Source organism: Labrus mixtus, chromosome 14 (genome assembly GCF_963584025.1).
Source record: "Labrus mixtus chromosome 14, fLabMix1.1, whole genome shotgun sequence".
Taxonomy (NCBI): domain Eukaryota; kingdom Metazoa; phylum Chordata; class Actinopteri; order Labriformes; family Labridae; genus Labrus; species Labrus mixtus.
In genome coordinates this window covers 3,293,629-3,321,449 of record NC_083625.1, presented here as the reverse complement: position 1 = coordinate 3,321,449, position 27,821 = coordinate 3,293,629, and the positions used below count along the sequence as shown (strand labels likewise).

At 42.1% G+C, this 27,821-nt stretch overlaps 2 protein-coding genes across 3 annotated transcripts in view; both read right to left on the bottom strand.

Moving 5' to 3' along the window:
• Nucleotides 1–39: 39 nt before the first annotated feature.
• On the bottom strand, nucleotides 40–20,169 carry LOC132988796 (remodeling and spacing factor 1-like). Of its 2 annotated transcripts, none has more exons than XM_061056378.1 (16): nucleotides 19,986–20,169; nucleotides 17,301–17,392; nucleotides 15,820–15,912; nucleotides 14,755–14,960; nucleotides 14,557–14,648; nucleotides 11,781–14,407; nucleotides 10,670–10,945; nucleotides 8,574–8,678; nucleotides 8,392–8,471; nucleotides 7,351–7,405; nucleotides 7,146–7,258; nucleotides 6,721–6,788; nucleotides 5,828–6,041; nucleotides 5,523–5,740; nucleotides 5,172–5,351; nucleotides 40–4,246 (listed from the first exon to the last, which is right to left on the bottom strand). In XM_061056378.1, the coding sequence occupies exons 1-16, from the start codon at nucleotides 20,137–20,139 to the stop codon at nucleotides 3,669–3,671; spliced, it is 5,151 nt and encodes a 1,716-aa protein (XP_060912361.1). In that variant the 5' UTR covers nucleotides 20,140–20,169; the 3' UTR covers nucleotides 40–3,668. The 2 variants fall into 2 exon arrangements, with proteins under 2 accessions (XP_060912361.1, XP_060912360.1); XM_061056377.1 differs by having other exon boundaries at nucleotides 14,551–14,648; nucleotides 19,986–20,168.
• Nucleotides 20,170–22,375: 2,206 nt separating this feature from the next.
• The window catches only part of LOC132988795 (F-BAR and double SH3 domains protein 2-like), a 30,657-nt gene continuing 25,211 nt past the window's right edge, over nucleotides 22,376–27,821 (bottom strand). Inside the window, exons 13-20 of the mRNA XM_061056376.1 lie at nucleotides 26,881–27,033; nucleotides 26,634–26,768; nucleotides 26,446–26,529; nucleotides 26,121–26,304; nucleotides 25,792–26,015; nucleotides 25,345–25,555; nucleotides 25,197–25,261; nucleotides 22,376–25,105 (exon numbers count right to left, since the gene is read on the bottom strand). Coding sequence (XP_060912359.1) covers nucleotides 25,022–25,105; nucleotides 25,197–25,261; nucleotides 25,345–25,555; nucleotides 25,792–26,015; nucleotides 26,121–26,304; nucleotides 26,446–26,529; nucleotides 26,634–26,768; nucleotides 26,881–27,033 — 1,140 coding nt within the window. The 3' untranslated portion in view covers nucleotides 22,376–25,021. The remainder of the gene's footprint in view (nucleotides 25,106–25,196; nucleotides 25,262–25,344; nucleotides 25,556–25,791; nucleotides 26,016–26,120; nucleotides 26,305–26,445; nucleotides 26,530–26,633; nucleotides 26,769–26,880; nucleotides 27,034–27,821) is intronic.

The following is a 27,821-nucleotide window of genomic DNA, read 5'->3' as shown; positions in this document are numbered from 1 at the left end:
CTTACTAAGATTTCAGAAGTCAGAAAAGAGAAGATGACATAAGGCTTAAAACCATTTTTATTATGACAAATGTACAAGATCGGATTCATAAGAAATAACAGTAAAGTTAACAAAAAAAAAAGAAAAGTAAGGAGCAGACAAAACACCAACAACCAGTCTACTATAGCATCTATACACAGCGGACAGGATGTGTCTTTCCTCCCAGATTCATCATGAGGTAAATAGGAAACTCTGTTAACACTTCAGTCATTGGCACCAACTTTCCTCCCTTAATACCATCCGTCGCAGCCTCTTAAAAATCGCTCCTCTTCTATGCGGGTCCTGCTACAGGTTATTTCATAACCGATAGATATCAACACATTCTCCTTTATCTCTGTGGAGAATTAAAAAAAAAAAACAGGTTTACGTACAGCACATAAGACATCCACATTCCTGTTCTTCCGACTCAGCCCACCAGAACACACACTTCTGTTACGTCTGTAGAATTGGGTTTTGCTATATTCTGTCCTACTAATCTAAACAGCTAAATGTTGTGTGTATAGAAGCCTACGTTGTGCGCACTGCAAGCAGCACGTATAGGTTTTTGTCTTGGAAGTCATGTTGTCGGCTGAGGCCAGTATCAAAACAGTATGATAAATAGAGTGGTTTATCCTCTGTGAAGACCATGCGGAGACTCATTTACAAAATATTTTACAAACACAGGCCTTGTTTACTCTCTTAAATCAGATCAGCTGTCCTAGATTTTTTTTTCTCTGTGATAATCCTTTCTCTCTCTCCCCCGCCCCCCCGCCCCCGTCCCCCCTCCTCCTCCTCCCTCCAGGCTTCTGTAACATGCCTTTAGTAGGTCAGCGCATGCTTACCTATGCAGCTTCACTGCAAATGATGAGATAATTCAGCTACTTCACAAGTCTTTCAGCGCTGATGCAACAAGACAAGAAGGTCCTTTTAACATGCCGAAGTGTTACAAAAACTCTTGTGCCAATACTTCTTCCCTTCCCTTAAAAAAAAAAAAAAAAAAACTATAAGAAACTCATGCAATCCCAAAGAATTGCCCGATATATTTTTCCATGATTACAAAAATGCCTCTAAATATATTACAGCAAAAAACTACAGATATACACACAGAGTGGTTCCAGCAGAGGTCAGTGAAGTCATTGGTTTGTTTTTGTTCTGTCCATTTCCCCCCATCCAAAAACTGCATCCTGACTATCCCTTCAAAACAAATTATTCCACTAAACTGTTTATTCTTCTGGATCTTGAGGTTCCTGAACGTTTGCAACTCAAACCTCAAGGTGATGAACTAAAGAGGATGTAAATATATAGATGTGTTTTTTTCTTTATGTTGGAAGATTCAGGGAGGGCGGAATAAGAAGTGTAAAATAAAGGGAGAGGGGGCGTTTTGAAGCTTAGTGTTGTTTTAGTTTGTAAAAAGCCGAGGGTCTGCAGGTTTTTGAACCTTCTATGAAGGACAATGTACAAAGAAATAAGACACTTTTACATTTCACTCAAAGAGACGACCACAAATAAAAGTTTCGATATACAAAAAATACATTATTATTAAAAAAAAAAAAAAAAAAGATCACAGAACGGTAACGTAAATGTAAAAACAGGAAACTAGACTAAATCTCATTATGAGGAGGGACGAGCTTTTACTTCTGATTTAAAAAAAAAAGAAACGGACGTAGTACTCAAACAAACGTGAGTTCACCACAGGTACTGATGGCAGCGCACAGAGTCAAAATTATTATATATGTGTACAATATACAAAAAAAAAAAAACTACTCTACTGTTCAACAAAACAAGCTCAAAGAGGAAGGCCGACAGATGGATGTTGGTCGACTAGTCATCAGTCTAGAAGGTTCTTCGACGTGAATAAATAGTCTAAAACAGTCAGAGGTGATCAGAGCAAACTGTTGGCATCTGGGGAAGTGTTTCCTTTCTGCTGCCGAGTTAAGAGGGAAGATTGATGCAACGCTCAAGCCAGTATGTACATCTGTGTGTTGAAGCTAGTTAGCTTAGCAACAAATATTTTAAAAAGGAGGGAGCGGGAACAAAATGCACCGAGCATTAACTCTAAAGCTTGGTTATTTACTGTTTATATTAAGAGTTGTAAAAGTACCAGAATTTAAAACTTAAAAGTTAAAATCAGACACCATTGATATTCGTTTTGATACCATGGCATGAAACAATAAAACATAGAAGTCCTAGGCACTTAAAACTGGTTCAATTATTTTTTTTTATAGAGAAAAGATGAAAGCTAACTGCTGTACCATAACATCTTAATTTCACAAAATTAAATGAAGACAGTGCTAGTGTTGTAGTCAATACCACACTGAACAAGACCAAGACGTACTCTGAGACCGAGACATTTAGGGATCGAGTCTGAGTCAAGACCAAGACCATGAATATCACTGAAAAATCATCATCTTGTGTTTAGGGGGCGTGTCTCTCACTTAGATCGTAACACCAGGAAGGTTGTGGCCGTAACCGGGGGACAAAAATGAAACTACAAATTAATTGAAGTTATTCGTTCTTATAGAAAGAGGTGTTTTCTTTCTATTCACATTTACGACAAGGACAAATAGCCAATCAGTGGTGGTCTTGATTTAAAATCTGGAGTCTACCCAGTCTGAGACAAGACTGAGTCTTTTAAAAAGTGGTCATGAATACCACAACACTAGACACTCTTTTTCTCTCGCTGCAATTTTGGGTTAAAATAACGACTTAAGATCTGTTTTCTTCTTTTAAAAAAAATCATTTTCAATACTACCAGTCATGAAAATAACGGGGTTTCTATCATTTTAAAAACAAGCGGCATTAAAAGATACAATTTTGACAACCTTAACTTGTATATATGCATGTGCTAAACTGGTTTAAAAGTCTTTCTCAAAGAGAAAACGACACAGTTGATTGCCATGAAAAAAGTAACATCAACATCAAGTAACAAAGTAACATCACAACAAGCAGTTGATTCTGCCGCTCGGCTCTGTTCGTCCAGTACAAGACGCTCCACTCCGAGTAGCTGATTATATAAGCTAAGCTAACTGGCTGTAATTTCATTCACTGTGAGCATTAGAGAGTAGTATCAGTCTCCTCATCATAACTCTCAGCTTGAAAGCTTTTCGATGAGCTCTTTTCCCAAATTGTCAAATTATTGCTTGACGGTCTAAAATGTGAAACCGGAATCCATTTGAACACAAGTCAAGAACGTCAAATTAAGCATGGAATGACTTATTTTTTGCTCCTAAAACGGTAGAAGTCTTGTATCCTTAAACGTCTTCCCACACAATGAACCATTTCAGTGCCAATCACACATCCACAAAGACGAGTCCCGGAGCTGAAATCTGTAAAATCTCTCGGATGTATATAAAAAAAAAAAGAAAGAAAAGAAAGGATGATATGAGATAAGACATGAATGACACATTTTCAGAGGTGGTTTGGCAGTGGAGCTGGATGCTGTGGTTGCTTTGCAGGTAAAGGTATTGTTACAGAACCCCCTATTCACAGAACAATCCCACAGGGACAGCTTTGGACAGGTGACAGAAGCATCCGGGTCAGAGGTCGACCAGGAAGTGTTGGTGTGTGTGTGGGGGGAGGGAATAATAAAGTTAAGCAATATAAAAATACAATACCACAAAAAAAATGAAAGAGTTCAGCGTTTTTTGTTTCTACATATCTTCGTTATTGCAGACGTAGTCCACTAGGTCTGTGACTCCTAACAGGTCGTCTTCGTCCTCCTCCTGCGCCGCCGCCCCCGACTCCTGGCCGACCAGACCGTTGGGTGCGGTGGCGGCGGCAGCAGCAGCTGGTGTGGCACTCGTGTTTTTGGGTGTTTCCACATTGGGAACGAGGCCTGGAGCGGCGGCGGCGGCAGGCTTTATGGGGTTCTGTCCGTTAGTGGGATTGCAGTCCGCTGGGTTCGTTCCCTTTGACTCCTCGTCTGTTTGTTCAGCTGCCTTCTTCTCCTTAGGTTTCTCCTCCTCCTCCTCGCCCTCCTTCTCCTCTTTCTCCTTCTCTTCCTCCTCCTCGTCATCGTCCGAGTCGATGCGGTTCACCCGTTTACGGACAGGACGGTCCTCCTCCGATGACTCATCAGAGTCGTCGTCTGAGTCGTCGTCTTCAGAGGCTCTCCTGCGCTTCAGTGCCAGACGCCGGTGTCGCTGCCGGGAATCTTCCTCTGACGAGTCGGCTCTCCTCTTCACCCTCCGCTCCTTTGACTCCTCCTCCGAGTCTCTGGAGAAACTCGCTGCAGGAAGAAAAAAAGACCTTTAGCTGTCATTACTGTCATCAAAAAACACACAGCCTTCTATAATTAAAGGATCGAAATACATCAACATTCATTAATCCATTAAAATCCAAAAGCAACAACAACAGTATTTACCATTTATTTTACATAATCTAACAACAAGAACAAATTAATATGTTTGAAGTTGTACATTTTATTTATTTGATTTGAACATTATTGTTTTGGGGAACATCTTTTTCTAATGTATGATTCAAGTTCATTTCTACAACTACATTACATTTTTGAGGAGGTGCACATCAGGCTTCTGCACAGGTACAGCGCTGACTCTGCACTTATGATCAAAAAATAAGAAACAGAAGATCTGTGATCGTCCACGTTTGACCAAAGAAATCAGTTTTTTTTAGTTGCAGCACCGACATGATTGTCACCCTAATGTAACGTGATCACGGCCAGAATTGAACAAACTTAACACAAATGATCGATTTAACAACCTGTCAATCAAATGATTTACTCTGAATAACTGGAACATTTATGGGAAAAGCCTTTACAAACAACTCGCTCAAAGATAATAAGACTTTAAAGGTGACATATTCTTTATTTATTTCAATTATTTTTATTTGAACATATTTTCAGATTTAATAATTTCAGTGATTTTTAAATGTTCTATTTTAATGTTTCTTTTCTTTCCTCTGTCATGATGCTTTTTGATGTCTTGTGTGAAGCACTTTGAATTGCCTTGTTGTTGAAATGTGCAACATAAATAAACTTGCCTTGCCTAAATCGACCTCTGGAGTATGCTACGGCTTACATTCAAGTATAAATCACGCTTTATGTTGGTCATTGTTGTTGCTGGCACTGTGGGGTCAAACAAAAGGTCAACTTCCTGGGACATGGCCAGTTCTTAACTCGAGTGCTCCTGACTGACCTTCGCTCTCGGAGCTGTCATGCGGACGTCTGAGCTTCACTTTGGCTTTGTTGGTTTCCGCCTGAGAGCCGTCGGACTCGGACGTCTCGTGGTAGTTCACCTGCTTCTTGTGACTCCGCCGAGACCGCCGTCGACTCATGTCCAGGTCGCTGTCGCTGAACTCGCTCGAGCCCTCAGTCACTGAAATAAAAGAAACACAGAAAAGGTAATAAAGAAGAGGTCAAGATGAGAAAGAGATTCGGCCAAAAGGACAATCTGAGTCTCCTAATCTGCAGCATCAGCATCTTCATGTGATCTTAACCAATCAGAGCAGAGGAGAGAAAGTGAAGACAGGGCTTTAAACCTTCATACCTATTTCATCTTCATCTTCTTCATCAGTCTCCTCTTCTTCATCGTCCGAGTACCCTCTGGGTCTCCGCCTCTTTCTCGAGCTCCGCCGTCGTTTAGGCACCTTCCTCCTCCGCGAAGAAGAAGAGCGCCGCTTACCGCCGCCGACCTCGCTGTTGTTAGACTCCGCCTCTGACTCCGCCTCCGAGTCGTTTTCAGACACCACAAACTCTTCTTCCGAGCTGCAAACGAGAGAAGGAAGAGATGTGAATGGATTTATGTAGTTAACAGTCTAGTTTAAAGTTCGCCCGTCTGTTTTGCTGCCTCACCTCTCACTGAGGCAGAACTCCTCCTCGCTCTCCTCCTCGTCCACGGTGCTGTCGCTGTCCAGGTCGTTGAGTCGTCTGCGTTTTTTCCTGCGCTGGCCGGCGTTGCTTCGTGGCGGACGGCCGTTCTCTTTGCCCTCCTCCGCTTGGAGGATGGTGGATATGTCTTTCCCTCTGTGTCCTGTGATGTTGGCCATGTCTTTACCCCGACCAGCTCCTGTGAAAAAAACAAACAACCTGCATCGTTACTGTTCCTTTAAGATCTGGGGAAAAGTCCAGCTATATGTGGTGCTTTAGGAAATAAGTTTTATTAAAATGGAGTTGGAGATAGTGGACGATTAGCTTGGCATAAAGACTGGAGATGGAGGCAAAGAGCTCGGCTGGCTCTGTCCAAAGGTAAACATGTCACCTGTAGAACCATACGGGGAAAACAAAGCCTGGGTTGCAAAATGTAATTTGTTATACTTTTTTTTTTTATCCTACTATAATTTTAAATATTTTTCTCATATGTATTAATTTTAATATCTTATTGCTTTTATGTGTCGTATTTTATTTTTTCATTTTTATGTATGTTTTTAAATTTTTTTATTGGTGTGCATTAGTCTCTCAGTGATTTTCTAAACTACTTTTTCATCAATAACTTTTCTGCACTCTTGTAAAGCACTTTGATTTGTCTGAAAGGTGCTGTATAAATAAAGTTTGATCGATTGATTGATTATTATTTTGGTTTCTCTTGTAATAAACTTTTACAACGGTCTAGTTTCTCTTGTTTTTGTAACGTCTTAAGAGCTGGGTCAAATCTGGGGCTCGTCTGCTCGTCATTCATTCTTTGCAAGAAAGCACAATTTTAAGTTTTTTCATGAGTAAAATATATTTTTTCAAACACGTCCTCCTACCTCCGCCCTCTGCTTCTTTGATGTCTTCCTCAATCGCCTCCTCGATCGCCTCATCGAATTCATCGAATCTGGAACATGGACAGAGAAAAAGTGAAAACTTTATGAGTAGTGTTCTCTCTCCACGTTGGCGTTACATGCTGTGATGAAACGATTCAACTCCACAGGAAGTGTGGAGAACAGGAACGCCAAAATACAAGTAGAAATCCTTCCTGCATATTCTCCAAACTTGACCTATCCCATTTTTCTTAACAATGAGTAAGGTCTTTTACCTGCTCTTTTGTAAAGCGTCTCGAGATAACACTTGTTATGCTTTACAAGTAAAGATTGATTGAACCAAAAAAATTGAAATCAAATAAAAAAGTGTCCAAAATTACCCCCAAAATAAGAAAATGTACTTGTGAGAAAAATACAGAGCGTGAACAGACCTGTAGCTGATGGATTTCTTCGTCCTCGTTGACCTTCGACCCCAGCTCTTACTTTTCTTCGACTCTTTCTTTTCTTTTATTATGATCTCCGGCTTTTCCTCCTCGACCTCCGTCTGCGAGACGAAGGAGAGAGTTTAGATTATGAACATCAACTGGAGAGATTTTTAAATCAGAAAAGAAAAATGCGATCACACTCTGTACTCACCGAGGGCGTGATGATGTTTTCGAGACTGATTCCGACGTAAATGAGCCGCTCTTTCCTGGAAGAGATCACAGAACACGTTAAGAAAAGAACCACAGGGTGAGGTCATGACCTCTGAAAATGAACGACACCATTCATTTACACATCTGTAGCTGAGATTGTGCTGGGTGATTATTGAAATACTACGTTTGTGTTGCCCGTCAGCTGTTACGCTGTTTTGTTGGCATAAGAGAGAAGATCCTATCAAACAGCCCAACGGGACATTTCTCTGCATGTGACCCGCGTCGGTGGTCTGACATCGAGGTTACACAACTGTTCTTGACTTTATGCAAAGTGTTTTTTATTGAAACGTGGCTGAAATCTGAGAATAAGAAGTGGAGGGTGTTAGATTAGGCCCCGTGTCCACCCAGCGTTTTAGTCCAGAGCGCTGGCTGTGCTCTCATAAGCGCTTGGATGAAGCGTTAAGAATAAAAGCAATTGAATGTCCGGCTTGTTTCTATGACAACAGCCGCAGTATGACCGACACTGCTCCGTTGCTTTTTAACTGCATGTTTTAGATTTGAGATTGTTTTTCCTTCACTATGAGCATCAAACGGAGGATGTTTGTCGTCCTGCTTTGTCTGGAAACGGAGCGAGGACGATGCGGGTACACGAGCCGTAGGAGACAAAACTACAGGGAATATCTTAAATTATGAAAAGAGCGACGGTGACGTCAACAGCTCCTTTCTGAAAAGTTAGAAGATTTTCAGATAAAGGCGCTCGGAGCGGCCGCACAAAAAGTCTGAGCACTCAAATGAAGCTGGGCGCTGCGCTCTTTTCTCTGGGTGGACGCTCTCTACTCATTGAAAACATTTTTAAAAAGACGCTGGCGTCCAGAAAAAAATGCGGAAAAAGTGGACACAGACCCTAACTCAACCCTCTTTTAAGTGCATTAACGAATTTTCCAATTTAAAACTCATGTAATCGTACATTTTAAGGAAACAGGACTTCTGAAGCAATCCCTAAAAAAAGATAAATAAATAACTGGAGCACGACTTGTCTCACCTCCTCTCCGCCCGTTCCTTCTTTTTCAAGGACGCGTCGAGGTTCGTGAGCTGCTCTTCTAATTTGTCACAGAGCAGCTTCTGCAGGGGGGGGGGGGGGGGGGGATAAACAACACATGTAATCATTAACACATATTCAATGATTTCATCTTTTATATTTGTGATGCTCTGACTGGTACGTACATGCTGGCAGGGTGGACAGAACCACTCTCCGTCTGGGATGATCATGAGCGGAGGTCTCAGACAGGCCGTGTGGTAGCCGTTATCACAGGAATCACACAGTAAGATCTGGAATAAAGAGACATGTTGATAGATGTTAACTCAGTTCATCTTAACATCGTCTTTTAATTGTCACACTTTGGCCTAACTCCACCAATATGTGCATGTTTTTATTATGCCTAACAAACCAAACACATGACCTGATTACTCTGAGAACTGAACAGTTGTTAAAACTTAATAAATTAAATATTTGAGGATGTTCTTTTGGGCAATCAGAAAATGTGACGAGCATGAATGAATGAATCTTTGTGTCTGACCTAATATGTCCCGTCCCACATGGGATTAATCACACATTTAAAGAAAGCATTTCTTTGTGCAATCACACCGACACAAAATGAAACAAATGTAAAACTGTTACAAAGATAGCCTTAAAAAACCAACAAAAACAACTGTTATATAAGTCAAGAAATACCAGATACAAAAAGAGACAGAGAGACTGTTCACTCATACCCAGGACTAGTGTTGTAATCAAGACCACTAACCGACACCAAGACTTACCCTAGACCAGTGTGCTCCAAGACCAAGATATCAATGAAAAATCATCAACTTGTGTGGATCAGGTATGTCACTTATTCAGAGTTAGACCGTAACACAGGGAAGGTTTTGGCCGTAACCGGGGGGGGCAAACCCAAACCAAAACTTCATTCATTCGCTGTTTTAGAAAGGGACATTTTCCCTTCTTATCACAGTAAGGACCTGAGAAAGAAGCCTATCAGTGGGGGTCTTGACAGATCATTTAAAAATGAATTGGATTCCGCCCAGTCTGAGACCGAGGCCGATTCCGTTTTTTGAGTACTACAGCATTACCCAGGGAAAAGTTACGCTGCATAAGATCCACTCTGAGAGTTATTACAGAAGAATTGATTCTGAGAGTAACGATTATAAAGAAAACTGTCGAAGCTGGATTCACTCTCAGTGAGGGTACTTTGTGTGCACAGGGTCACAGGATCAGACCCCCCGTCTCACAGGACTAGAAACAGCTGTTTGGAGTTTTGGAGCCCGATAATCCTTTAGACTCTTTGAACTATTCTCCTGTGATCATATTTCATCTTCCAACAACAGATGAGTATTTTCAGTCTGAACTGCCCCCCCCCCACGCCACGGGTGACAAACAAATGCACTTCAGCTTGAAGATTTACAAGTTCATCTTGGTCTTATTTGTCCAGAACTCAAACAAAGTCACATCAGACTCCCTCCAGGAGCTTTTGTCACTTCACTGAATGGATATTATCAATGTGACTCATTTGTCTTTTCTGAATTAGTCCACCAGGAGGAGCCTTCGGTCTTTCATTCAGGGACTTACAGATGTTAAGGGTGACCACTAAAGGAGTTAACAAAAACTGTGCACGTCTTAAAAAAGGTCCTAATGTGTGTTTTTTAAGAGGATGAATGGGAGAAACCATGGAAAACTTCTTGGTCCCTCTCTCGGAGAGTACAGGCAGAAGATTTTCACAATTCACAATACTAGCGCAGAAAAAATATCAGTAAATGGCAGCGATGGGGCAACTTTGGTCACAGAAAGGGCCACATTCATTTAATTCTCACTGCCAGAGGGTCAAATTGTAGTTTCCAAAAATGATTACAGTCAATTATGTCTCAAATTTAACTCAACATATACCAGTGATCAAATATTTTTATGGACATATTTCTGGTTTTCATGACAGATTTTGTCATGTTTCCAATTAATTGATATGGAAAAATTGACCTGAGGGCCACGTTGAGGGTTAATGGGGGCCGCCAGTTGCCCACCCCTGATATATGGTGTCTCTCAATAAAAAAAACTTTAAAAAATCTATGCTCTAATATAAAATGTGTTGTTTTTGGCTTTCCGTTGATTTGATAACTTTGGGACTTGTGATCATTCTTCTCTTCCCTTCTCCCGCTTTCATTTTTCCACTTCTCTTGAATCACTTGTTTTGAAACATATTACTTTGATTCTAAGTGTGACACACAAGTTGTTTCAATAAGTAGCTGCACGGAGAGATCCTGCGAGTACCCACCAGCTCCGGGTGATTTGGAAGACCACAATGTTTGCAGGGGTCGTCGTTCGGAGGTAGGTCGTCGTCTGAGGATGTCGACGAGTCGGAGCTTCGTCTCTCTCGGTTGCGGTTCCGCCTCTTCCTGCCTCTCTCCACCTTGTAGTCCTCGTCGCTGTCGTCCAAGTCCTCGCTGTCCTCCTCTTCGCTGGACGAGCCCTCGCTGGCGTCCTCCTCGGAGCCTTTCTTTTTACGACGCGTTCGTGTGTTTGACCACCGGACCTTCCGTCTCTTTCTCCCCTGAAAAAGAAGCAGGAGAGGTTGACTCATCGGGAAGCGTGACGTCAGAGGACGTCATCTCGAACATAACGCCACACGCGGAAAAGAAAGTCTCAACCGTTACAGAGAAATCTGCATCGTCTACCAGACGCTGGTCGCTGGTTAGTAATGTTTTAGATGTAAACAGCCAGAGTCTTCACACCAGAGAGTAGAGAACGAGTGTAAATTATGAAACAGCCAGTTTATAGAAATGCATAATTGATTATACTGAAAATATAACATGTGGTTAGTGCACACGCCCCATGTACAGAGGCTGTAGTCCTCCAAGCGGACGCCTCAGGTTCGAGTCCGGCCTGTGGCTCTTTTCCTGCACGTCATCTCTCTCTCTCTCTCTCTCTCCCTCCCTCTCTCTCTCTCTCTCCCTCTCTCTCTCGCTCTCTCCTCTCTCTCTGATTTCTGACTCTATTCACTGTCCTATCTCAGAATAAAGTAAGTAAAAAATAAATATATAAATATATTTTACCTTTCATACCTAACACACATTTTTTCTAATTTTACTTCCACACTCCAACTAGAATTTTACAAAAGTCACATTTTCAATTAAAAACTTTTACGAGTATAAATAGTTTTCTTGAGGTTTAATGTTTGTAAAGGAAAAGGTTAGAAACGTTCCTCTGACACCAGCAGAGGGCGCTCTTTATCCCCACTCTCAGCTTGACTTATTGACCTGAAAGGTAAACTCATTTATCAACCAGAGAAGAAGACAGTCTCCTTCAGTATCGTATATTTGCTGACACAGTCCTTGTCTTTTATCAAAGATGTTTTTTAAGTAAAGCGACCTCTCGAGCGGTCTTACCTTCGGTTTGGGCTGACCCTCCTGATCCGTCTTTTTCTCCCTTGGTTTCTTCTGAACAGTTTTCACCTCCTCCTCCTCCTCTTCCTCCTCCTCCTCCTCCTCCCCTTCTGCTTTATCTTTCTTTTCTTCTTTTTCTTTGTCTTTGTCATCGACCTGGGACTTCTCCTGCTTCCTGTCGTTGATCTCCACAGCTTTGGGCGTCGGCCTGGAGATCCTCGGCGATCTCCGGAGAGACATCCCCGTGTTTGTATCGGACTCGGAGTCGCCCTGCCTCTCCCTCTCCTCTCGCTGGAGCTCGGCTTTCCTGCGATGGGCGGGCCCCCTTCTCCTCCTTCTGCGCAGAGTCTTCACCTGAACTTCTGCGGGAGCCTCCTCGCCGTTTGCCACCTCTTTCTTTGTCGCGGACTCCTCTTCTTCACTTTTACTTTTACTCTCCTCGTCGGTGAGCTTTTCAGAGTCCGCTTCTTTGCTCTCTTTCCCCGTTTCAGCCGAGGATTTCTCTTCTGATTCTTTGCTTCCGTTCTGGCGCTCGGAGTCATCTCTCCTGGGCGAGCTTTCCCTTTCCTTTTGAGCGTTCTTCTCCTCCTTTGTCTCGTCGTTTTTGGACATTTTCTCTGTCGTAGAATCCTCTTTGCTCTCTTTGTCTTCGCATGGAGGTTTTTCGATATCATTGTTAACTTTCTCCTTTTCGGTGCCCTCTTCTTTTTCCTTCTCTGCACCCCTTTTGATTTCTGACGATGGATCGACTTCTTTGGGCTGCTCCTCTGACACTTTCTCCCGCTCCGAGTCTGGCCTGTCAGATTTGCTATCATCCACTTCTGCCGCCTTCGACTTCTCAGCACGCTTTGGCGGCTTATCTTCTTTCCCTTCAGATGCTTCCTCTGTCTCCTTCTGTGCAACTGAGTTCATCTCAGTTTTTTCACCCTCTTGCGTCTCTGTCACATCGGGTTTCCCGGCCGTCGCCTCTTCTTCTACAGGCGTGGAGTCTCTCATCTCGCCGGCGTCCTGCATCGTGCTGTCATCGCAGTTGACAGATTTCTTTGCATCTTCGGGCTTTTCCTTCTCCTCTGGCTTTTCCGTCTTGGTGTCAGAGGTCGCGTCGTCTTTTTCTGGAGTCGTCTCTGCGTCTTTGATGTTCTCTTTCTCCTCGACAGGTTTGCATGATTCTGATTGGTCCTTCTCTTGAACAACAGAAGACTTCACACTCTCTTCTGCTTTCTCGCTGATTATTGCTTTGTCTGCAGAACTCGCCGTGACCTCTCGTGTCTCCTGATTAAGGTCGTCTTTTCGCTTTTCTGTCTTTTCGACGACAGGCGGCGGTGACTCGGTTTTTCCAGACTCGACGGATGTCTTTGCGGGATCTTTTTCTGCACTCTGCGTCTCTGACGTTTTGATCACTCCCGGCTTCTCTTTCAGATCTAATGTGTCCGTTTTCTCTGCATCGATCTCAGATCTCGTCGTTTCTTTAGCACCGTTTGTTTCTGTTTGCTTCTCGGCTGTTTCTGCCTCTGAAGTCTTGGTGTCTTCAGTCTGACTCGTCTCTGATGTGTCCATGTCTTCACACGGCGGTTTCTCCTCGGAATCCTTTGATTTAACTTCCTTTGACTCCTCCGTCGTTAATGATTTATCCGCTTCCTTTAATGTCGTCCCGTCTCCCGTGCAAGACTCTTTTTCATCCGCTGGTCGGGATTCTTTTACTTCCTCATGATTAGACGACTTCTCGAGTGCGTTATTCTCGTCTTTTTGTGAAGCTGGCGGTTCTGTCGGCGTCGGGGGAGACTCCTGTGCTTCCTCCTTCTTTTCTTTTGATGCAGAGCTTTCATTTGTGACGTTCACATCTTGACTTTTCTTGTCTACGTCTTCTGTGTGTGCAGCAGCTTTCTCTTCGACCTTCTCTGCACTGCTGGCTTCCTCCTTTTTATCTTTCACATCGTCCTTGTCTGTGGACGGCGAGTCTTTTTCTCTGGCTTCTACAGTTTTACCTGCAGCTGCTTCCTCTTTGTCAACGGCCGCTTCTTTTAGCAACTCGCAGGAATTACTCTTGAGCTCCTTCTCTTGCGTGGGCTGAACCTCGCCGTTAACATGATCGTTGACGCTCTGAGCTTTCTTTGTCTGCTCGGGAGTCGAGTCGGCTTTCTGAGCTTCCTTGACGGGCGTTACTACGGGAGGATTTGGCACTTTGATGCCGCTATTTTTATCAAAGTCTTCAGTAAACTTCATCCCTCTTTTCTTCAGGGGGATTTTGGCCTGCTGGTCGTTCTTCAGAGCCTGTTGGATCTCCTCCGCGCTGCTCTTCTTGGCCTCCTCTGCCTTCTCCGGCTTTACCGTCAAACCCGGCGCCTCAGACGTTTGTTCACTCGTCGCTATGCTTTGTGTTTTAGTTTCCACCTCCATCGGCTCTTCTTTGATGTTCTGGGCTTTTGTACTGACGCCGTGATCCGCAGAGGGCTTTTCTGAGTGAAGTTCTGCTTCAGGTTTGCCTTCGATGACGCCATTCAGAGAGGATATCGCCTCGGACGCTTCCGGCTTCAAATCGTCTTTCTCGTTGTTCTCCGTCTTTGGACAGACGGCCTCTTTGGAGTCTTTGTTGTCTTCGTCTGACGTGTCCTCGATCTTTTTAACTTCACCTGCAAACACAAAGAAAACATCCAATGAGAGCAGATAAAGAAAACATTACAAAAAAAGATTTAAACCAGATTCAGGACATCGGCGAGAGAAAATGCTCATTTGGGTGTTCCCATTTACGTCTGAATATTTGTAACGGTCTTACCTTCACCTTCAGGTTTGTTCTCCAGGTCCCTCTTGAGGAGCTCGGGGTCGATTTGTGTCTTCAGGAGAGCCAGAACCTCCGCCAGGTCGTTTCTATCTCTGCGGGGAGGAGACGGAGAACGATCATGATAAAAACTAAACAACACAGAACACACTTTTTGATTTGATTTCCAACAGCCCCCGATCACATTTTTTCCTGACGTACCTGACGATGCACTTCCACGACGACCCGTCCAAGTCGTCCTGTTCCTCCACGTAGACTCGCACGTTGTCGTCTTGGTCGAGCTGATACCAATACATCTGACCGTCTTTGTCCCGGCCGATCGGCTGCAGGCGCATCTTGTCCGGGTCCTCCTCATTGATGGCGGTTTTGAACTTCACGTTGTCATCGAACTGACACTCGCACAAATACTGGAAGAAAAGAAGACATGTTACATTTAGAGACGCACTGATTGGACAGTTTCAATTCTGACACCAATGTTTCCTTCCTTTTTTCTCTCATGTTTGACAATGAAAACAAGTCAGAGTTTGTTCAACAGGTGACTTCATCTGCCCAATAAAAAACCTCGGCTACTGATATCGGTTCATGCCACACTTAGTATTCATCAACTGTAAATATGACAAAGAGAAGAGGAATCATTATGTAGTTACTTAAGGGTGGAACTTTGAATGAGAGGACAGGTCAATGTGTCCCAGAGAACATGTCAATATCTAGTCTGAACCTGCATCATTGACAGTTACGCTCGGTTTCCACCAAGTGGTCCGGTTTGATTCAGAACAGTTTGGTACAGTTTGCTGTAAAAACAATATCTGTGGCCCTTCCAGTCTGCTTTTTTTTTTTAAAGATATACCCTCATCACCTCGTCCTACGTTCATATTGAATCTGTGACGGCGTAATATTGATGTCCCAGTCTGTGTATTGCGTTTCAGCGTTGAGGAAGCACAGCGGGAGCTCCACATACACTCATAGTAAGACATGCACACACACACACAAACAGCGCTGCACTCCCCCTGCTGGCCCTCGTCTGTAACACCTCTGTTACTACCTCTGAAGACGGTACAGAGGGGGATCACTTCATCCCCCTATTACGCCTCTTTAACAATCAGACTGAAGGCCAAACGTCACAGGGGCGTAAATATCGCGGCTTGAAAACGGCAGTCTGAAGAGGGTTTATGAAATCTTCAATATGAGCAATAAATAATCTGGTTAAATGGGAGCGAAAAACCAGGCCCTGATTATAAAAACAAACAAAAACAAACATGTTCTTACTTTAAGTATTCCCGTCTTGCACTCCTCCGTCAAGTCTTTGTATCCTTTTTGTTCGAGTTCCCACGCCCAGGTTGAGTTGAACTCCTGGCATATCTGCAGAGAAACGAGAAAATCACACATTCAATCTGACAGTCCTTCACTTTGGTGTTTGTGAGAAGAAAGTTCAGTTCGACTGAAACGCTTACCGCGATGAGAGCCGCTAACCGTGTGGCTGACAATAATAATAAATGTGTCTGAACCTGATTGTTAATTACATTTTACTCACAACAACAAAGTCAGAGGATGGAAGAAGAGATGAAATTTAAACATCACTTCACCAATTTGTTTTAGAGGTGAATCTATCGAAGCAGCTCCAGAGGGTGAAGGGTATACACCAGGTTGAAGGATGTGAGAAAAATGTGTGATAATATTGTGCCAGATTGTGATAACAATATGAATGCTAAAAATAAAGAGTGCATATTAGCTTTAACTCTGTTTGTCTGTCTGATGTTCTCCATGTTTTACAGAACATCTGAGTTTTAACGTGTCCCTTCTTAATACAAAATACATTTAAAATAAACTTGTTTTCTCCTCCGCTAAAGTGGCATTAAGTAATTTTAGAGTAGCTGAAAGTTAGTTTTAGCTTCATCTGACTGCATCAAAATGCTGTGAGGGCATGGCAATCATAAACACCAGGCCTTCGTCCAACTGGTAAAATGTCTGGTTCCTGAATGAGAAAGCACTGCTGTCAGCTGTGATCAAATTGTGATTGTGAATCTGTTTTCACTCATGCACTACTGAAAATGTCTGGATAACTTAAGGAGGACTGCTCGTAGCGGTATCATGCATACAGTCTATGCACTGACTCCGGTCACAGGATATAAACATCGCCAACCCCTCCTACTGGCTCAAGGTGAATTCTCCAGGTAATATCCTGCTGCGTTCTCACATCAGCTCACTCCAATTTAATGCGGAAACAATTCTAGGGGACTGGCAGGAGAAACTGCGGGTGAAGTCAAGAGTGAAAAATGTGGCTGTCTGCATTCACACACACGGCCCCTCCTGAAAATATCACAAGTTTTTCTTGAGTTTTCTGCAAGTGTGAAAGCCCTTCAGTCCCATGATCGTGTAAATGTGACTTCACAAGCTTTTCCGCTGGTTGTAAAGAAGCACATATAGATAGTCTTCATACTAAAGAAGGATCAGACGACTAATGTGCAAGATGTTGCTGCTGATATTACAAACATTGCACATTAGTTCTTGTATTAACTCCACATTGTTTTCATTTTCTGGCCTAATCCTAAATTAGTGACTAGTGGGTGAATTTAATGAATATTTCTCTGGATAGAAGTGGAAGAAAAAAACTGTCAATAAATTGTTTTCTTTGTCCAAAATAAATATGAAAGCGTTTGTCAAATAATCTGTATCCATTGTCCACAGACTACTTTTACTTATTACACATGTACGACGTATGAATAAAATACCCAGAGTTCATAATTCACCTTTATCAGATATTTCTCCCATCGGTCCGCTGACACCGACTTGCCAATCTTCCTCAGCAACTTGACGTGAAGCTCAGCCAGCAGCTTAGGAACTGAGGAGAGATCAGAAGATAAGACGTGGTCACACCATCACTCACAAACACTTTTAAAACAAAGTTTAGCTCTGTGTCAGGGGGATCAAAGAAAAACAAACCAGTATCAGACTGAGGAGAAGTGACTGCTCACGAAGCCATTTAAAGTCTAAAGCTGTGAACTGCCTCAATATTTCTAACTGCAGTTTGTTGTCCATGCAAAGTGTTTGGCCTGCATCGTTTACTTCTCTTGAGCAGACTAACTACAAGATTTACAGCCCTGAAACATCCCCTTGATTGTTGACATAAGGACATTTATAAACACTATATATCTATTACTTAATCTCCGTGCGTTTTTTTCCGAGCGCCTAGCTGATGTTATCAATGAGTAGAGAGCATTGGCAACAGAGAGCGGCCGCCTGGAGAAAAAGCGCAGCCTCCAGCGTCTTTTTTCCAAACACGTTGCCTTTTTTCTGAGCGGCCGCTCCGAGCGCTCAAGTTGAAAATCGTTCAACTTTTCAGAAAGGCGCTGTTGACGTCACCAAATGTTTGATACTCCCTGTAGCTTTGCCGCCTAAGGATCGTGTCTTGTACGCACATCCTCTTTGCTCTGTAGCTGATCGTGAAATAAACAACCTCAAATATAAAACATGAAGTCAAGAGTAACGGAGCGGTGTCGGTCATACAGCGGACGTTGTCAACAGACTGTTGTCATAGAGACAGGACAGACGTGCAGCACTTTTTTCTCAGCGCACAGCCAGCGCTTTTCTGCTCGGGAAAACATGCTCGGTGGACACAGAGCCTAAGACTCTTTTCCTGTAGCAAAAATGTAAAGTGCGTTACAAATTAAATGTATTATTATTATTATTATTATTATTATTATTAATAAACAGATCTTTGGTCCCATCACATTAACAGATAATGTTGTCACTTCCCTTAAAATACGTTTTACGATTTTTTTTGTAATTAAAATAATACGGAAACCTCAAGCGGACATGCAGCCACACATTTTATTTGATTCTGTTCTCCAGAGATAACGAGTAAATTTAGGTTGTAAATAAAACTCACATTGTTGACTTATTTATCTCGCGATAACAGCGCTTGGTTTTCTCATGTTAGAGTTAATATTGTCAAAACAACCAGAATGTCCTCGTTATCACGGGGAAAACCTAAAATAAATGTCTTAATGTCATAATGTCTTGAAGAGATAATAAAAAACAGATTAAGACCTACACATACAAAAGTTTACTTTAGTGTGCACGTGTTTGAATATAAAGCTTTGTTGTCCTTTTACAGGTCAGAGGGCTGTTATTTAAAAATGGAGGGAAAGTGTTGAGCTTGTAATAATAGCATTAAATACAGAATAAAGAAAACGAACAGTGCAGTAATGGAAAGGTGAAATAACAGAGAGGCTTCATACTTAAAAATATGATTAGAGATACTTATCAAACAGAAGGAATTAAAGTTAATAAAGGTCTGTCTCTTAAATATGCATGTTTTTAAACAATAACCTCAGAAGAGGAGGTAAATAAAGAGCCATGTGAATGTTGTATAACACGATAATAACTCAGATTAACAGACTTTTTAAAGTGAATTATGCTGACTTGTCAATAAGCAACACTGTGAATTATTTGTATTAGATAGATGTCTGCGCTTAAAATCGAATATTTCTCCAAGATGGACACCGAAGAAGATCGATATACATGATTAATACTAATAAAAAGCAATAAAAGTTGAATATTTTGATGTTTTAAACCGTGCAGGAGCAGAAGATGACTATGTGAGGCGAGAATATAAAAACACTCCATCAGGAAGAGTTTAGACGGGGCAGCGCATGCGCAAATCACCCCAGCTCAATTAAAAAGAAAGTCAAGTCAGCTGCAATTAGCACCACGGGCGGAAGTGGAACGAGTCAGTGTTATTATTCTCAAGCAAAAACAGTTAATAGTCGGTGGTATGGTGCGAGGAACTGTGTGGAAATACTTATACTTTACACTAAATAGTTATTATGAATGATTATAGCAGGTAATTCACCGTAAAGAGCATGTTTAACGCGTTAAATGAGCTTTATTTTGAAAGGTCGCACCGGATGACTTCGACATTACGACGCGCTTGACAGAAGCTGTGCGAACCACTCCATGGCAAAATATTTTAACTGTAAATAAAGTGCAGAATTACGATCCCGCCGCACACAATGACACCTTTAACGATATAAAATCAACAGTGACGACATTTTGCATGAATGATCGTCATGTTTTACTCCCTCAGACACTGAAATATAAACATATTCGTGTCTGTGTTGTGTTACTACTAACGTTACAACGACTGGGAAAAAAATTAAGCCCAATTCAAAAAGCTAAAAAGTGAGAGAAAAGCTCGAATAAATCGGCGGCTTCGCACATTGCTGCTCTTTAAATTATGCACAGATGATTTCCCCCCTCTCGAAAGGCAGCTCTGAGTCGCAGTTAAGTTATATTTAAGAACACGAGAAGGTTAGAAAACCACACAATAACACACGGCTAGCTCACCTAGCTGCTAGCCTGCAAGCTAACGATACAATTATCATTAAGTCTCTCCTCCTCCCCGTCAGCAGCTGCGGGGATTCCCGCCCTACCTGAGGATGTGTCCCGCAGATATCTCTCCAGCTGTGGAAAGGTGAGCTCCGGCAAGTCCAGCAACGCTCCGTACCGCTCCAGGAAGGAGCAAATCACGGCGTAATTTGGACACAAACCGGGGGAAGAACTCGCCGTTGCCGCCGAAGCAGCCATCTTTTCCACACCAGTGTCAATGCAGCCGGAAGTAGCTCCGGTGCCGACAAAATAAAAGTCGCAATAAAAAAATAAAATGTATTTATTTAGCTCAAAACAGGGTTACAACGACAAAATAGAAGGATTGAGTAAGACATCTTGTAAATATATGTAAAGAACATGTTTTTAAATGGATAAAAAATATATATATATGTAACACTTAAATGATTTTGAGGCTTTATTGTCCTCCAGATGTTTTGCTCACCCTCAGGTCAACATCAGTTTCTGCCTCGTTCATGAGATGAGATTCAACTTTATTGTCATTACACACATACAAGTATAGAGTAACGAAATGAGGTTTGGCATCTGACCAGAAGTGCAATAAGCAGAAAGTGCAAGAATCTGTGCTATGTTCAGTAATTACAGAATTTACAGATGTAGTCTAAAAAAAAGTGAATTATTGTGTATCTATGGCTGGATTAATGGGATGCTATAAATATAAATAAATGCCATAAATATAAGTATATTTTTAGGATTATAATATACAGATTAAGGTGCAGTGAGCATGCTATACTAGATTACAGATAATATACAGAATATGGACATATTGTACAGGTCGATAACTTATTGAGGTGATATGCTTCATATGCTTCTTCACGTTTGTCAAAGCACTTTGTAAACCTCTGTTTTTAACACAAATAAAGTTATAACTACTACACCTCAGACAATACACAGACAAATAACATTTCCGAACAACAAAATGTAATTTAATTATCAAATTTTTTCCCAAAGATATTTGCTTATTAATGTTGAGAATGAACATGTTTTATTTTGCTTTTTTATGTCTGCTTCAGTTGTCCGTTTTAAGTCTGTTTCTCAGCGTTGTTGTATCATGATGTATTATTCCTTAAAGCCTAACCAGGGACAAGGACTGCTATGATTAGCCATCGCTAGAAGTCCTATAGGTTGCACTGTTATTAGATGTAACAATGCCTACATGTATGGTCCCTAACAAATTAAATGCTGAATATTTCCCGTGTTGGGGACTGTCATTAAATTGTTAGGCAAATTTGCATGTTCGTCCCTGTCTGACCTTTCTTATTTATACAGAGCAGAGAGTTTGAAGAAGGCTCAGTCCATCCTGGCAGATCTTAGTCATCCTTTGTCCAAGGAGTTTAAGTTGCTGCCGTCAGGCCGCAGATTCAGCCTGACAGCGTGCAGGACAACGAGACTGAGGAACTCATTTTAATTATTGTCCATCATTATGCAGACTGCTGGCTGAATGTATGTTATTTTACTGCTGACTGCAAAACAAATTGCCCTCTCACAGGGAGAATTAAGACAACCTTGAAACCTGGAACTAAATATATGAATAGCACCAACAGGATGTTGTTTTTTTAAAGAATTTTTTGGGGCATTTTCTACCTTTATTGGAGAGACAGGACAGTGGATAGAGTCGGAAATCAGGGAGAGAGAGAGTGAGGAATGACATACGGTAAAGGAGCCACAGGTCGGATTTGAACCTGGGTCGCCTGCTAGGAGGACTACACCCTCTGTACATGGGACGAGCGCACCATCCTCTGCCCCACCAGCACCCCAGGATGTTGTACTTTAACATATTTGAAAATCATCCCATATTTGCTCTTAAAAAGTAATAATGAAGAAATGTGTGAGCTCATTTCAATTTCTGTTGAGTGATGCGTTCACTGTCATCAGGATAACTGTCTACTGTTATTTGATCACTCTGATTATTTATACTTCTGCTTCATTTTTCAAGCAGCCACTCAACTGTTTTTTTTTTTTTTTTAATTGTGACATTCAGGATCTAAAACTTCTGCCATTCTTCAGAAGAAAATGTTGCAAGTTGACATGCATGGTTTATTTAATTTCTCTTCCGTTTAAGTTGACAATAACTAAAATATATCTACTCAGTGTGAAATGTTGGTCAGGAGGCGTATTTGTTGTCCAAGATATGGAACATGTCCTGAAATCAACAGATTGGGTCATTAGTTATGTTGTTATGAAAACAAAAACTCCACGTGTCAAAGGGGAGAGATGCGGGATTGACCACATCTGTTTGCAATAATATTATTGGCAGCTAGAGGGTGCTCTGAAATCAATTAAACACACACACACACACACACACACACACACACACACAAAGTCAAACATGCACTGCCTAAAACAGCAAACAGATTAAAACAGATTAATTAATAACAAGATGCAAATGCAAAGATCGGAAAAAAAGGAGCCTTGCTGGTTTGATTCATTTAAGCTATCTTTATTTCACATTTATTTGTACACAATAAATACAATTTAACATCCACTGGTGTGTAAATATGACGCCCTGCAGTTTCTGCAGAGCTTGAAATGTGGGCAATTTGTCACTGAATTTCAGATCCAGACTAGACGTGGAACCAGGACCAGTAGCAAGTTAACAACAACTTCTCTATTGGGAAAAAAAAATACACTTCTTCTTTTCTTTTTCAATACAACAGGGTAAAAGCAAACTTCAAAAATAAGTTTGATGTCATTCAGATCTCAAGGAGATCAACGAGAACACAGCGACATGGCCGACAGATATCTCTTTTCCTCTGATCCAATTGAACTAAGGTTTCATACATATTTTTAAATCCTAATTCTAAAAAAGGTAAAATAACCAAAAACAAAAAAAAAAATACTGTGCTGTCATTTGTACAGATATCCATCTCCAAGCTCTCTGTAAACTATATATCATAAACAAACTGTGACATCTCGACCTCAAACAAAGACACTACGACGACTATTTAAGGCTAAATAATACAAGAGCAGGTTAAAGGAAATGTTTCATACCAATATAGCTGGTAAACAAAAACGTCAAACGAGGAACTTAAACCGACAACGCAGCATCCACAATACTGAAAAGGAATAAGAAGACATCAAAAAGTGCTTCACTGTGACAGTATAGATTCTTATCCGTAAAATTGGACAGCTAGCAGCTCAGGGTGGTTTCCTCCTTTTTTCAAACGAAGGCGTGTTTTTAAACTGCACATGACCTCGTCGTGAAACTGTCATCGACTGCGACCGCTTCCACTGCAGCAAACCAGCGACTTCTACTGGCAGCTTTCATATCTTTTCTAGATCTTTGTTTTTACAACGCACGAGGAGGGAAAGTAACAGTTCACTGCGTTACTCCCTTTAGAGCCGTCTTTAGAAAACTAACACAGAAAGAAGGACTTTAAACAAATACTCAACAATAAGGTAAAGGATCCATTATTTATTTATTTATTTTTTTCTAGGAGATTCTCCCTACTGACATAACAACTAAAATTGCCACTTTTCCCTTTGTTAGTGTAACTGTGTGTAGTTACGTGTTTGGAGGAGAGGACCAGCCTCGCTCCCGCTGGAGTTAGTCTTTTTTTTTTTTTTTTTTTCCTCTTTTTTGATCTTAGACTTTTGGTTTATGTTGAAGCTACGTGTTCCCAACATGACGTGTGATGAGCGGCACAGTGTGACGTTGTTGCATAGAAGAAATCCCATAATGGTGCCGGAGCAGCTCAGTAAGCGATATAGTGATTCAGGGTGTTCATGTAGTGATGATGTGTAGACATGGATTTGTTTGAAAGTGTTCACTGCCACTATGACTCGGTACCTCTGACCGATCAATGTATCTGTGCCGGGTTGTTTCAGTCAAAGAAATCCTTTAAGACGTTTTCTTTTTCAGTCTGTTGAGCAGATTAATATCACTCTCCATCCTGTGCTAAATATGAAGCTACAGCCAGTTAGCTTACTTCAGCATCTGAAACAATCGCAAGACTTATAAACAAGCCAACAGACTCATTTGATCATTGACTGAATGACAAAAAGAATCCTTTAAAACATGGAAACTTCCTGCTCTTCTTTGTATTAAATCTTAATATAAACTGAATGTATTTGAGATTTGGAGCGCCGTAACAAAACACTGATTTAAATCCCTTTGGATTCTGAGAAGCCGGGATGTTTATACATACATTTATATATTTATTTATTTGATGATGAATCTATAATTCATCGTAGCCCTGCTGACGTGGGTTAGCACAAAGGCTGGAAACAGGGCGCCATCAGCTAGCTTTGCTTTATCTGAAGGTAACTGATACCTGCCTGTTAACACCTTTAATGTGCTGTGACACTTTCATTCTCATCCTACATGTTGTCACCACGTATCAGTCATCTCTCTCCTGATCGCTCCTCCTCAGTGTGATGTTACCAGACAGATGAACAAACCATCTTCTTCTCAGAATTGAGTTGCAGCGTGTTACTCTGCCTAAAAGTTGTTTTTAATTTAAACATCATTGTATGTAATTAATGCCCGGGTGATTCATCCAGTTCTATTAGTAATGCCTGCACAGATGATGATGCATCACACTGATCTGTTATCACTATATCAGTTATTATGAGCGACAGCAAAGGAAATGGAAACAGGATTGGAGCAGAATGAATCTGGAGAACAAGCACCAGGACAGATGCTTAGATGAGACGGTCTGTAGGTGAGATTCATGTCCGGGTTTAAAGAGTTGGACAGTACGGAGCGGAGGACGTGTAGCTTTGCATTAAAGTCTTGAAAACAGACCTTTCCATCGGTCAAACAGCAGACCAACGCTGGTGAAGGGAGTGTGAATAAAAACTGAACATGAGAGGAAATTAAAGGATAGTAAAGAGAAAGGCACGTTCTCCCTCCTCAGCACACTGACCCTGTGAGGTGCTGTGTGAAAAGACAAAGAGGACCAAGTGTCCGGGCCTCCACGTGTCTTCGGGGGGGGGGGGGGGGGTTTAAGGTTTCTCAGGTTTCCTTTAGGAGTCCGTTTAGAGTCAGAGAGTCTGCTGAGTCCCGGCTGGTTCAAACAGAGCCTTCTTCTTTATCGCCTTCACCGCCAGGGTGCTGCCTTCAAACCAGCGTGATCTCCACCTCCTCCCTCCGCTTCACCTGCCCCCGGGGGTGCTGCTTAGGGGGCGGAGGAGCAGCACGGACCTGCAAACATCCATCCCCATTTGGTTCAATAAGAATACTGATGACAATGCGTCGGTTATTTTTTTTAGTGGAAGTTAAAATGTGAACTCACAGGTCGAATGGTGCCAGCGCCGCTCTCTGGGTATTTTGGAGGTTGAGGCGAGCCTTGAGCTGGACCTGAGGAGAGCAGAGGACACAGGGTTACCATCGTTTATACTTCACTCGTACTCTGATGCAGACAAAGAAGAAGTAAATCTTACTCTGGAAGGGGCTTTTGTGTGGCGCCGGTGGCGGCCTGTGATGTCCGTTGTGATAGGAAGGAGGTCGACCGATGGGAGAGGCCGTGGCGCTGCAGGGACTCGACTGAGGAGACGACATGGTGGGCGTCTGAAGGGGGCTGCTGTGGAGGGGCCCCGGCTGGAAGGGACTACGAGGGGATCGATCGCACTGAGCCAGAGGGGAGGGGGACGCCTTGAAAACAAAGAGAAAAATGTATTAAACTGCTTTTTCTGCTGAGTATTGTTTTGCCCAGTCGCTGCAGAAAGATTAAGTTTATATATAATTACTGTTTTAAACTTTAATGTTTTTGATTAATCAGCTCAGTGCAGGAGGATGTCATTTATAAAAACTGTAAATAAAACATTCATTTTAGTGCTGATGTCCCGTCCAGATGTTTGTAAGCTTCCTGTGTTTACACGTCAACACACCTGTGCACTGCCATCTCTCTGCCCGTCTCCGTTCTCGCTGCCACCGGTCAGATCCTCCACCAACACGGCGGGGAAGACGCCCACAACGCCGTTGAACTCTCCCTCCCAGAAGCCGTCGTCCTCGTGGGTCTCTCTGCTCAGGATGCGGATGATGGCTCCTTCTGGAAACGACAGCTCATCCTCCGTTTGTCCCGCGTAGTCGTACAGGGCCTTCGCAAACGACACTGAAACAGCAAAAGGACGGCTTGATAAGTCTGTGTCTACTAAATATCTGGATATGGATGGAAACGTATATACATTGGCTCATTAAGCTAAGAGGAATCCCTCACCAGTGGAGTCTCCGTTGACAGAGCTGGTTGGGATTTCAGTCTCAGGTTCTGTGGAGTTGCTGGAGGAGTGTGATCGAGCGTCCAGCGCGGCCAGAGCCTGCAGCATGCTCAGCAAGCTGTTGGACGAAGGCAGCTGTAAGTATTTCTCCGGGACGTAGCCGACCTGTCCGCTGCGGTTTCTGGCCTGGAAATGCAAAAAAAATATATAATCTGACTCTTGGTGGCAAAAAAATAAACAACAAAACAAAAAGCCATATAAAAAAATCAAGTTCAGTTGAAAACACTGAAATCTTTGGCTTACAAAGTGAACACAATTCAAACGTACCTTGACCCAGTCCTCCATGTCTCCATCATCGATAACCTCGAGGATTTCCTGCTCCTCGATGGTGAGTTCATCCGGCTGAGACGACTGGAAACAACGTATCAGATCAGGTTTAAATTTAGCAGTTTAAGTAAAAGGTTTTTCCTTAAAGCAGCAGACACATTTAGCATTATCTTATATATTGTTGTTACCTTGTAGGAGTAGAGGACTTTGCAGGTGAGGGGATAGTTTTTCAAGGTGCTGGAGGGGCTGGAGCTGCTGTCGTCCAACACTTCACCGCTGTCCTCCATCTCCTCCTCATCCTCTCGCTCTAGATCTGCTGTTCCCTGCACCGACAGAACAGACGGGAAATAAAACCAATCCTCCTTAAATCAAGCTGTTTTATGACGATCTGCATCGCTCATCTTTAAATACTCATGAGTGCTTTGTGGGTCTTACGGAGAGTGAAGGATCATGGGTGTTGAGGTTGTTCCAGCGATCGTTCTCCAGCTCCTCCATCACCTGGTTCATGGCGCTCTTCAGCCACGTTTCCACAGCGACGCCTGCCTGTCGCAGCAAATCCAGACGGGCCTCTGCTTTCACTTTCACCGTCTGTAATAATTTTTTTTTGTTAAAATGACAATTAAAATGAGCACAATGTTTTTTATGGACAAAAGAAGAATAGAAAATAATCTAAGTTTCTGTGCAATCAAAAAAGCACAGAAACAGGCATGAGTTGAATTTTTAAAAGATGATACCGATACTTTTTCTGGCAAGAATTTGAGATTTCATGTGGTAGATGTTGGACAATAGATGTTTTGTTGCATTACATTTTTTGTGTTCTCACATTTTTTACAAACAGTCTAATTGTGCTTTTACTCCAAACATGCAGTGTTCAGCTTTATTACACTTGCTTGGTGCATTTTCCACTTTGCATTGATTTGTTGAGGCTCGTGTGAGTCTGAATATCTAACTCTGATGCAGACTAAAACCTGGACCAGGACCGGTTGAACCGCAAGATCTCAGTCGGTTTCCAACTGAACTTTAATGGAGTCAATTTGTAATATAATATATCATAGATTTGTGGTTTCCACAGGACAGCAATGATACAAAGAATGCAGCTGATGTATCAATAAAAGACCCTTAAGTACAATAAAAGAACCCGTTTGATGACATTCGTCCTGTGATTTTTACTTTAAGCTGTTGTACTTCAGACAGTGTATGAAACCCATCTGTCATTATGTCACTTAGTGAAGGAACATTTTAAAAAAAGGAGCCCCCTAGATATCTCGTTAAGGACAGCTGCGGGACCTTTGAACCCAATTTGAGCACCAGTCCAACACAATATGTTGAGTTGTTGCAGAATCAAAAAGTGAAAAAAGCAAAAACATAAACAATCC

Excerpts from the sequence above, each read along its gene's own strand:
- LOC132988796 (XM_061056377.1), bottom strand. The coding sequence starts at position 20,139 with ATGGCTGCTTCGGCGGCAACGGCGAGTTCTTCCCCCGGTTTGTGTCCA. Across the intron at positions 8,679-10,669 it reads TTCCAAATCACCCGGAGCTG|ATCTTACTGTGTGATTCCTG; the intron begins GTGGGTACTCGC and ends TCTTTATTCCAG. Across the intron at positions 5,741-5,827 it reads GAGTTCTGCCTCAGTGAGAG|CTCGGAAGAAGAGTTTGTGG; the intron begins GTGAGGCAGCAA and ends TCTCGTTTGCAG.